Source organism: Bombina bombina, chromosome 1 (genome assembly GCF_027579735.1).
Source record: "Bombina bombina isolate aBomBom1 chromosome 1, aBomBom1.pri, whole genome shotgun sequence".
In the NCBI taxonomy this organism is placed as follows: domain Eukaryota; kingdom Metazoa; phylum Chordata; class Amphibia; order Anura; family Bombinatoridae; genus Bombina; species Bombina bombina.
Genome location: NC_069499.1, coordinates 270,994,301 through 271,007,662, shown reverse-complemented (window position 1 = coordinate 271,007,662; position 13,362 = coordinate 270,994,301). Strand labels below are relative to the sequence as shown.

At 41.3% G+C, this 13,362-nt stretch overlaps 1 protein-coding gene across 11 annotated transcripts in view; it reads right to left on the bottom strand.

Moving 5' to 3' along the window:
• The window catches only part of RYR3 (ryanodine receptor 3), a 1,083,635-nt gene that overhangs the window by 47,157 nt on the left and 1,023,116 nt on the right, over window positions 1-13,362 (bottom strand). For all 11 annotated transcript variants that reach the window (XM_053697970.1, XM_053697969.1, XM_053697973.1 and 8 more), the window contains one exon: window positions 1,157-1,215. In XM_053697970.1, coding sequence (XP_053553945.1) covers window positions 1,157-1,215 — 59 coding nt within the window. The remainder of the gene's footprint in view (window positions 1-1,156; window positions 1,216-13,362) is intronic.

Here is a 13,362-nt window from a genome sequence, read left to right as displayed (position 1 = left end):
CTCAGTCTGATGGGTCTAGAAATTAGCAACAGCCTTAAAGGGACACTGAACTTTTTTCTTTCGTGATTCAGATAGAGCATGCAATTTTAAACAACTTTCTAATTTACTCCTATTATCAACGTTTCTTCGTTCTCTTGCTATCTTTATATGAAAAAGGCATCTAAGCTTTTTTTCTTGGTTCAGAACACTGGACAGCAGTTTTTGATTGGTGGATAAATGTATCCACCAATCAGCAAGGACAACCTAGGTTGTTCACCAAAAATGGGCCGGCATCTAAACTTACATTCTTGCATTTCAAATAAAGATACCAAGAGAATAAAGAACATTTGATAATAGGAGTAAATTAGAAAGTTGCTTAATATTTCATGCTCTATCTGAATCACAAAAGAAAAAAATTTGGGTTCAGTGTCCCTTTAAAGGAATATTTGAGACTTAAAGGGACATTAAACCCCAAATTTTTCTTTCATGATTCAGAAAGAGAATGCAACTTTAAACAACATTCCAATTTATTTCTATTATCTAATTTGCTTCATTCTTTAGATATCCTTTGTTGAAGAAATAGCAGTGCACATGAGTGAGCCAATCACATGAGGCATCTATGTGAAGCCACCAATCAGCAGCTACTGAGCCTATCTAGATATGCTTTTCAGCAAAGGATATCAAGAGAATGAAGCAAATTAGACAACATAAGTAAATTAGAAAGTTGTTTAAAATTGCATGATCTTTCTAAATCATGAAAGAAAACATTTGGGTTTCATGTCCCTTTAAGTGTTCCAATGTCCTTACATACAGTATCTATTTAGCAGAGGTCCCTTTTATTTGCAGGTACAGTGATTGATTTGATTTCAATAAAGATTGTCATTGAGAATATTAAACATTATTTCCTGGGAGTGTTTCTCGGAACATAATCTTGCATTTAAATACTGCAGAAACGTATAGTGCCAGTAGGTTTGATATTCATGTTGCATTGTGTATACACAAATATCACAAACCTGGCAAAGATCCGAAGTTGTTTATTTTATCAACATAGGTCAACAGTTTAAGCCATTTCTACTTACACTTGTCTATGCAGATTTATTTCTTATCATCTGTGCTCAGCATTTAAAGCTAATATTTTTTTCATCTATTTAATATTCACAAATAGAAGAAAACTTACTCAGCCTTCTCGGATTCGGCTTTTGAGTCGTCCTCATGTCCCTTTGCTATTTCAGCTGCCTACAAATCAAGGAGAGATCTTTATTGAACCGGGATTGGCATTATTTTATTACCACTTAAAGAATTCAATTAACACAGATATCTGTACAGACTCCAGATCGTGGCTTGCGTTGGTCATGCAGACTAAAGCCTTTTTACTGCTAAACTAATTAGCTCAGACAGGATTTCACTTGTGATAATCGCAAACCTTTCACAGTTTTCTTCCAGCAATTCCTTTCATGGCTTTTTCCCCTTTATCATAACTGATAATGATTTATCTTCTAATTTTTGAAGATACGGATGTGAGGCATGTTGTAGAAACGCTCATGATTCTAGTTTGCAGTGTAGCTATGTCCCAAAAGTTCAATAAAAAATGTATTGTGTATATTATTGTAATAAACACACATGGTTGTATCCCTGGCATCATAAACTACATATTCACATCATTCCATCAGAAATTTAAGAATTAGATGTTTACTTTACATTTAATTGGTTTAATTCACATTCAGAGTGGCACCAAACAGGTATAGTTATAACCATTTGATTATTAGGGTACAAATGACCCACAATTCACACTTAAAGATTTGGTGAACATTTATTTTTATTATTTTCCCTTAATGTATAGACACGCACACACATACACAGAGCACATACACACATGCGCAAACACATACACAGAGCACGCGCACACATACATGCACACACACACACATGCGCACACATACACAGAGCACACACACACACATGCGCACACATACACAGAGCACACACACACACATGTGCAAATACATACACAGAGCACACACACACATGTGCAAACACATACACAGAGCACACACACACATGCGCAAACACATACACAGAGCACACACACACATGCGCAAACACATACACAGAGCACACACACACATGCGCAAACACATACACAGAGCACACACATGCGCAAACACATACACAGAGCACACAAACACATGCACACAGCACACACACATGCACACACATACACAGAGCACACACACAAATGCACACACATACACAGAGCACACACACAAATGCACACAGCAGACACACATGTGCACACATACACAGAGCACACACACAGATGCGCACACATACACAGAGCACACACACAAATGCACACACATACACAGAGCACACACACACATGCGCAAACACATACACAGAGCACACACACACATGCGCAAACACATACACAGAGCACACAAACACATGCACACAGCACACACACATGCACACACATACACAGAGCACACACACAAATGCACACACATACACAGAGCACACACACAAATGCACACAGCAGACACACATGTGCACACATACACAGAGCACACACACAGATGCGCACACATACACAGAGCACACACACAAATGCACACACATACACAGAGCACACACATACATGCGCAAACACATACACAGAGTACACACACACATGCACACACACAGAGAGAGCACACACACACATGCACACAGCAGACACACATGTGCACACATACACAGAGCACACACACAGATGCGCACACATACACAGAGCACACACACACACATGCGCACACATACACAGAGCACACACGCGCACACATACACAGAGCACACACACACATGCACACAGCAGACACACATGTGCACACATACACAGAGCACACACACAGATGCGCACACATACACAGAGCACACACACACACATGCGCACACATACACAGAGCACACACACACATGCGCACACATACACAGAGCACACACACACAGAGCACACACACGCGCACACATACACAGAGAGCACACACACATGCGCACACATATACAGAGCACACACATACACAAAGCACACATACATGCGCACACACACACATAGCACACGTACACACACATGCGCACACATACACAGAGCACACACACATGTGCACACACACACATAGCACACACACACATGCGCACACATACACAGAGCACACACACACATATACACACATAGACAGAGCACACATACACATGCACACACATACACAGAGCACACACACACATGCACACACATACACAGAGCACACACACACACATGCACACACATACACAGAGCACACACATACACAGAGCACACACACACATACACAAATGACACACACACATGCGCACACATACACAGAGCACACACACACACACACACACACACACACACATGTACACACATATACAGAGCACACACATACACTGAGCACACACACATACACAGAGCACACGCACAAATGCACACACATACACAGAGCACACACACACATGCAGAGAGCACACGCACACATACACAGGGCACACACACACACACATGCACACACATACACAGAGCACACACACACATACACAGAGCAAACACATGCGCACACATACACAGAGCACACACACACATGCGCACACATACACAGAGCACACACGCGCACACATACACAGAGAGCACACACACATGCGCACACATACACAGAGCACACACATACACAAAGCACACACACATGCGCACACACACACATAGCACACGCACACACACATGCGCACACATACACAGAGCACACACACATGCACACACACACACATAGCACACACACACACACATGCGCACACATACACAGAGCACACACACACATATACACACATAGACAGAGCACACATACACATGCACACACATACACAGAGCGCACACACACATGCACACACATACACAGAGCACACACACACATGCACACACATACACAGAGCACACACATACACAGAGCACACACACACATACACAAATGACACACACACACATGTGCACACATACACAGAGCACACACACACACATGTACACACATATACAGAGCACACACATACACTGAGCACACACACACACAGAGCATGCACACACATACACAGAGCACACACACATACACAGAGCACACGCACAAATGCACTCACATACACAGAGCACACACACACATACAGAGAGCACACACACACATACACAGGGCACACACACACATGCACACACATACACAGAGCACACACACACATACACAGAGCACACGCACACATGCACATACATACACAGAGCACATGCACATACATACACAGAGCACACACACACACATGCGCACACATACACAGAGCACACGCATGCACACACAGAGCACACACACACACATACATAGAGGACACATACATGTGCACACATACACAGAGAGCATACACATACACAGAGCACACACATATGCACACACATACACAAAGCACACACACACAGAGCACACACATGCACACACACACATACATAGAGGACACACACACATGCGCACACATACACAGAGAGCATACACACACGCACACACATACACAGAGCACACACATGCACACACACACATACATAGAGGACACACACACATGCGCACACATACACAGAGAGCATACACACACGCACACACATACACAGAGCACACACATGCACACACACACATACATAGAGGACACACACACATGCGCACACATACACAGAGAGCATACACACACGCACACACATACACAGAGCACACACATGCACACACACACACATACATAGAGGACACACACACATGCGCACACATACACAGAGAGCATACACACACGCACACACATACACAAAGCACACACATATGCACACACATACACAAAGCACACACACACACACAGAGCATGCACACACATACATACATAGAGGACACACACACATGCACACACATACACAGAGCACACACATATGCCCACACATACACAGAGCACACACACACATACACAGAGCACACACACACACATACACAGAGCACACACACACACATACACAGAGCACACACACATACACAGAGAGCATACACACATGCACACACATACACAGAGCACACACACATGCACACACATACACAGAGCACACGCACACACATACATACATAGAGGACACACACACATGCACACACATACACAGAGCACACACATATGCCCACACATACACAGAGCACACACACACATACACAGAGCACACACACACACATACACAGAGCACACACACACACATACAGAGAGCATACACACATGCACACACATACACAGAGCACACACATATGCACACACATACACAGAGCACACACACACATACACAGAGCACACACACACACATACACAGAGCACACACACACACACATTCACAGAGCACACACACATACACAGAGAGCATACACACATGCACACACATACACAGAGCACACACATATGCACACACATACACAGAGCACACACACACATACACAGAGCACACACACACATACACAGAGCACACACACACACATACACAGAGCACACACACACACATACACAGAGCACACACACATACACAGAGAGCATACACACATGCACACACATACACAGAGCACACACACATGCACACACATACACAGAGCACACGCACACACATACACAGAGCACACACACACACATGCACACACATACACAGAGCATACACACATGCACACACATACATAGAGGACACACACATGCACACACACACACACACAGAGCATGCACACACATACATACATAGAGGACACACACACATGCACATACATACACAGAGCACACACATATGCACACACATACACAGAGCACACACACACATACACAGAGCACACACACACACATACACAGAGCACACACACATACAGAGAGAGCATACACACATGCACACACATACACAGAGCACACACACATGCACACACATACACAGAGCACACGCACACACATACACAGAGCACACACACATGCACACACATACACAGAGCACACACACACACACATACACAGAGCACACACACACACATGCACACACATACACAGAGCATACACACATGCACACACATACATAGAGGACACACACATGCACACACATACACAGAGCACACACACACACATACACAGAGCACACACACACACATACACAGAGCACACACACACACATACACAGAGCACACACACACATACACACACAAGTAAACAATATTAATAAAATTAATATTGCTTACAATATTCAGTTATTCCTGGACTTCTTTTAGTAAAGATCCATGGGGTGTAAGTATAGCTGTACTGTCTTAGAGGTTGTGTCAATGTTCTATTTTATGTGGCATATCAAACCTGAGGAATGTTTGTGTCCACAAAGTGTAATGTAAATTGCACAGTAAAGGCTAGATTACGAGTGGTGCTCTAGCGATGAGGGGTATATCTTTGCACGTGTTTGCTTGATCGCGATTTAATTTAATGCACGTTGGGTGAGCGTGACTTCAGAGCTCTGCGAGACAAAAAAGTTGCACAAAACACATCAAAAATACATTGTACTGTACAGTTAAACTCATAATACTGTCTAATAAAAAGTATTAAAAATATTGCATTAAAAAGTTAAAGGGGCTAAAGGATATGAGGTCTGCAAGGTATGTGTGTGTGTACCTATGTATTTATATCTGTTTTTCACACATGGCTTCTCCATTTTGGATTTATTTTTGTTAAATAAATCATGACACAGTGTAATATGTCATGTGTCGTTGTTCATCTGAGGTTGTATTTATCTCATTTTAAAACCTGCTAAGGACCAGATGATTGCTATTACACCCTGATACTTAAAACCATAGAATTCAAAGAGGAAGTACTTTTATTCACATGGCTGTATATAAGTGCATTGGAGCCCTTTGCAGTCAAGTAGCTGAAAACATGTCAAATCAGCAGCTAATTTACATGCATGTTAAAACGCATGCAAATCTTCAATCATTCAGCTTTGCTTGTTAATATGTATCCAAGCATTGTTAGGTCATATGCATAACGTTTGCAGCAGTTAATCCAACTTATTCACAATTACAGACCAGATACCGGTAATATTTCAGAAGTGTATCTCTTGAGTGTTCATTATACTTACGACACGTCTCGATTTAGTCAATTACTCGGAATGGACTCGAGAGGCGCCGTGAGTATAATGAACACTCAAGAGATACACTTCTGAAATATTACCAGGATCTGGTCTGTAATTGTGAATAAGTTGGATTAACTTCTGCAAACGTTATGCATATGACCTAACAATGCTTGGATACATATTAACAAGTAAAACTGAATGATTGAAGAATTGCATACGTTTTAAAACGCATGTCAATTAGCTGCTTGGGTTGCACAAGTTTGGAAGCTCAATTTGAATCTGCATGGCTTTTGGCTGACATTATGAAATTCTAGAGGATGCTGTACACTATATAGAAAGTATATGATTATGTACTGTTGATGAACTTTTTACCTATAGCAATTTCTGCATTAATAAGTGACTTACAACTAGATTATGAGTTTTGCATTAGGCTTAAAAAGCAGCGTTAGCCGGTCCTAACGCTGCTTTTTAACGCCCGCTGGTATTACGAGTCTTGCAGGTACAGGTGTACCGCTCACTTTTTTGGCCAGACTTGGCAATACCGCAAATCCACTTACGTAAATTGTGTATCCTCTTTTTTCAATGGGACTTGCATAGCACCAGTATAACGAGTCTGCCAAAAAGTGAGCGGTAGACCCTCTCCTGTCAAGACTGGTACTGCATTTTAAAGTCAGTAGTTTTACACTACAAAGCCGTAGCATAAAACTCTTAACTAAAGTGCTTAAAAGTACACTAACACCCATAAACTACCTATTAACCCCTAAACCGAGGCCCTCCCGCATCGCAAACACTAAAAGAAATTTTTTAACCGCCTAATCTGCCGAACCGGACATTGCCACCACTATAATAAATATATTAACCCCTAAACCGCCCTAATCTGCCGTCCCTAACATCCCCGACACCTACCTACATTTATTAACCCCTAATCTGCCTCCCCCAATGTCGCCGCCACTATACTAAAGTTATTAACCCCCTAAATCTAAGTCTAACCCTAACCCCCCCCCCAACTTAAATATAATTAAAAGAAATCTAAATAAAAATTACTATCATTAACTAAACTATTCCTATTTAAAATAAAATACTTACCTGTAAAATAAAACATAAAATTGCTACAATATAACTAATAGTTACATTGTAGCTAGCTTAGAGTTTCTTTTTATTTTACAGGCAAGTTTGTATTTATTTTAACTAGGTAGAATAGTTACTAAATAGTTATTAAATATTTAATAAACTACCTAGCTAAAATAAAGACAAATTGACCTGTAATATAAAACCTAACCTAAGTTACACTAACACCTAACACTACACTATAATTAAATTATTTCCCTAAATTAAATACAATTAAATTAAATTATCTAAAGTAGAAAAAAAACAAAAAGCACTAAATTACAGAAAATAATAAACAAATTACAAGATTTTTAAACTAATTACACCTAATCTAATCCCCCTAACAAAATAAAAAAGCCCCCCCAAAATAAAAAAAGCCCTACCCTACACTCAATTGGAAATAGCCCTTAAAAGGGCCTTTTGCGGGGCATTGCCCCAAAGTAATCAGCTCTTTTACCTGTAAAAAAAATTACAAATCCCCCTCAACATTAAAACCAACCAACCCAATACCCCCTTAAAAAAAAACACTAACACTAACCCCTTGAAGATCACCTTACCGGGAGAAGTCTTCATCCAACCGGGCCGAAGTCCTCAACAAAGCCGGGAGAAGTCTTCATCCAAGCCGGGCGAAGTGGTCCTCCAGACGGGCAGAAGTCTTCATCCAGATGGCATCTTCTATCTTCATCCATCCGGCGTGGAGCGGGTCCATCTTCAAGACATCCGACGCGGAGCATCCTCTTCATCTGACAGCTAACACTGAATGAAGGTTCCTATAAATAACATCATCCAATATGGCGTCCCTTCAATTCCGATTGGCTGATAGAATTCTATCAGCCAATCGGAATTAAGGGAGAAAAAATCCTATTGGCTGATGCAATCAGCCAATAGGATTGAAGTTCAATCCTATTGGCTGATCCAATCAGCCAATAGGATTGAGCTGGCATTCTATTGTCTGTTCCAATCAGGATTTTTTCTACCTGAATTCCGATTGGCTGATAGAATTCTATCAGCCAATCGGAATTGAAGGGACGCCATCTTGGATGAGGCCATTTAAAGGAACCTTCATTCAGTGTTAGCCGTCGGATGAAAAGGATGCTCCGCGTCGGATGTCTTGAAAATGGACCCGCTCTGCGCCGAAAGGATGAAGATAGAAGATGCCGTTTGGAGGACCAATTCGCCCGCCTTGGTTGAAGACTTCTCCCGGCTTCGTTGATGGAATCAGCCAATCAGAATCAAGTTCAATCCGATTGGCTGATCCAATCAGCCAATCAGATTGAGCTCGCATTCTATTGGCTGTTCCGATCAGCCAATAGAATGCGAGCTCAATCTGATTGGCTGATTGGATCAGCCAATCGGATTGATCTTGATTCTGATTGGCTGATTCCATCAGCCAATCAGAATATTCCTACCTTAATTCCGATTGGCTGATAGAATCCTATCAGCCAATCGGAATTCGAGGGACGCCATCTTGGATGACGTCCCTTAAAGGAACTGTCATTCTTCAGTTGGACGTCGCCGGATGAAGATGGGTCCGCGGTGGAGGTCTTCAGGATGGAGCCGGTCCTCATCGGATGAAGATAGAAGATGCCGCTTGGAAGATGATGGTTGCCGGTCCGGATCTACTCTTCTTCCCGGATAGGATGAAGACTTTGGAGCCTCTTCTGGACCTCTTCAGCCGCCGGAAGATGGATCGCCAGCGGATCGCCAGCCCCCGCTTGGGTTGGATGAAGATTTTGGAGCCAGGACGGATCGGTGAACCTGGTATGGTGAAGACAAGGTAGGATGATCTTCAGGGGCTCAGTGTTAGGTTTATTTAAGGGGGGTTTGGGTTAGATTAGGGGTATGTGGGTGGTGGTTTGTAATGTTGGGGGGGGGTATTGTATGTTTTTTTTTACAGGCAAAAGAGCTGAACTTCTTGGGGCATGCCCAGCAAAGGGCCCTGTTCAGGGCTGGTAAGGTAAAAGAGCTTTGAACTTTAGTAATTTAGAATAGGGTAGGGAATTTTTTTATTTTGGGGGGCTTTGTTATTTTATTAGGGGGCTTAGAGTAGGTGTAATTAGTTTAAAATTGTAATATTTTTCTTATGTTTGTAAATATTTTGTTATTTTTTGTAACTTAGTTCTTTTTTATTTTTTGTACTTTAGTTAGTTTATTTCATTGTAGTTATTTGTAGGTATTGTATTTAATTTATTTATTGATAGTGTAGTGTTAGGTTTAATTGTAGGTAATTGTAGGTATTTTATTTAATTAATTTATTGATAGTGTAGTGTTAGGTTTAATTGTAACTTAGGTTAGGATTTATTTTACAGGTAAATTTGTAATTATTTTAACTATTTTAGCTATTAAATAGTTCTTAACTATTTAATAGCTATTGTACCTGGTTAAAATAAATACAAAGTTACCTGTAAAATAAATATTAATCCTAAAATAGCTATAATATAATTATAATTTATGTTGTAGCTATATTAGGATTTATTTTACAGGTAAGTATTTAGCTTTAAATAGGAATAATTTATTTAATAAGAGTGAATTAATTTCGTTAGATTAAAATTATATTTAATTTAGGGGGGTGTTAGTGTTAGGGTTAGACTTAGCTTTAGGGGTTAATACATTTATTAGAATAGCGGCGAGATTCGGTCAGCAGATTAGGGGTTAATAATTGAAGTTAGGTGTTGGCGATGTTAGGGAGGGCAGGTTAGGGGTTAATAAATATAATATAGGGGTCGGCGGTGTTAGGGGCAGCAGATTAGGGGTACATAGCTATAATACATAGCGGTGTTAGGGGCAGCAGATTCAGGGTTAATTATTGTAGGTAGGTGGCGGCGACGTTGTGGGGGGCAGGTTAGGGGTTAATAAATATAATATAGGGGTCGGCGATGTTAGGGCAGCAGATTAAGGGTACATAGGGATAATGTAGCTGGCGGCGGCGTGCGGACGGCAGATTAGGGGTTAATAAGTGTAGGTAGCTGGCGGCGACGTTGTGGGGGGCAGATTAGGGGTTAATAAATATAATATAGGGGTCGGCGGTGTTAGGGGCAGCAGATTAGGGGTACATAAGGATAACGTAGGTGGCGGTCGGCAGATTAGGGGTTAAAAAATTTAATCGAGTTGCGGCGATGTGGAGGGACCTCGGTTTAGGGGTACATAGGTAGTTTATGGGTGTTAGTGTACTTTAGAGTACAGTAGTTAAGAGCTTTATGAACCGGCGTTAGCCCAGAAAGCTCTTAACTACTGACTTTTTTCTGCGGCTGGAGTTTTGTCGTTAGATTTCTAACGCTCACTTCAGACACGACTCTAAATACCGGAGTTAGAAAAATACCATTGAAAAGATAGGATACGCAATTTACGTAAGGGGATCTGCGGTATGGAAAAGTCGCGGCTGAAAAGTGAGCGTTAGACCCTTTTTTGAGTGACTCCAAATACCGGAGGTAGCCTAAAACCAGCGTTAGGAGCCTCTAACGCTGGTTTTCACGGCTACCGCCAAACTCTAAATCTAGGCCTTAGGGTTTATTTTATAGGTAAGTATTTAGTTTTAAAAAGGAATAATTTAGTTTATGATATGAATTTAATTTAGATTTATTTAAATTATATTTAAGTTAGGGGGGGTTAGACTTAGGTTTAGGGGTTAATAAATTTAGAATAGTGGCGGCGATGTTGGGGGCGGGAGATTAGGGGTTAATAAATATAATGTAGGTGTCGGCGATGTTGGGGGCAGCAGATTATGGGATTAATAAGTATAATGTAGGTGTCAGTGATGTTAGGGGCAGCAGATTAGGGGTTAATAAATGTAGGTAGGATGCGGCGACATAGGGGGCGGCAGATTAGGGGTTAATAAATATAATGTAGGTGTCGGCGATGTTGGGGGCAGCAGATTAGGGGTTAATAAGTATAATGTAGGTGTCGGCGATGTCGGGGGCGGCAGATTAGGGGTGAATAAGTATAATGTAGGTGGCGACGATGTCGGGGGTGGCAGAATAGGGGTTAATAAGTGTAAGATTAGGGGTATTTAGACTTGGGGTTTATGTTAGGGTGTTAGTTGTAGACATAAATTTTATTTCCCCATAGGAATCAATGGGGCTGCGTTAGTGAGTTTTACGCTGCTTTTTTGCAGGTGTTAGACTTTTTTTAAGCTGGCTCTCCCCGTTGATTTCTATGGGGAAATCGTGCACGAGCACACAGGACCAGCTCACCGCTAACGTAAGCAGCGCTGGTATTGGAGTGAGATGTGGAGCAAAATTTTGCTCAACGCTCACTTTTTTGTCTGTTAACGCCGGGTTTGTAAAAACTCGTAATACCAGTGCTGTCTGTAAGTGAGCAGAGAGCATAAACTGCTCGTTAGCACAGCACAGCCTCTAACGCAAAATTTGTAATCTAGGTGATAGGAAGGACTTTTCTTTATACTTTTCAAATTAAAATGATTAATTTTCATTTGTATTTATTAACCCTATATTTGTGCAGCGCAACTATCATTCATTAAATTGTGTTTTGAATATGGTTCTTTGCTTTTGTGTTTCATATCAATTTATACACCATCTAGCACCATCATCCATGATAAATATTGGTATAAATATGGATGATGCTAACTAAGGAATATATTAGTCCTATGGTGCGATGTACCAAAAAAGTTAATATATATATATATATATATATATATATATATATATATAAACATAAATTATGTTTACCTGATAATTTCATTTCCATCGTGGGGAGGAGAGTCCTCGGCTTAATTCATTACTTATGGGAATTAAGAACCTGGCCACAAGGAGGAGGTATACACACCCCAGCCAAAGGCTTAAATACCTCCCCCACTCCCCTCATCTCCCAGTCATTCTGCCGAGGGAACAAGGAACAGTAGGAGAAATATCAGGGTATAAATGGTGCCAGAAGAAATTATTAAATTTAGGGCCGCCCACTGGAGATACGGGCGGGAGCCGTGGACTCTCCTCCCCACGATGGAAATTAAATTATTCGGTAAGCATAATTTATGTTTTTCATTTAAAGGGGAGGAGAGTCCACAGCTTCATTCATTACTTATGGGAAACATATACCCAAGCTATAGAGGACACTGAATGAAACCGGGAAGGTAAAGG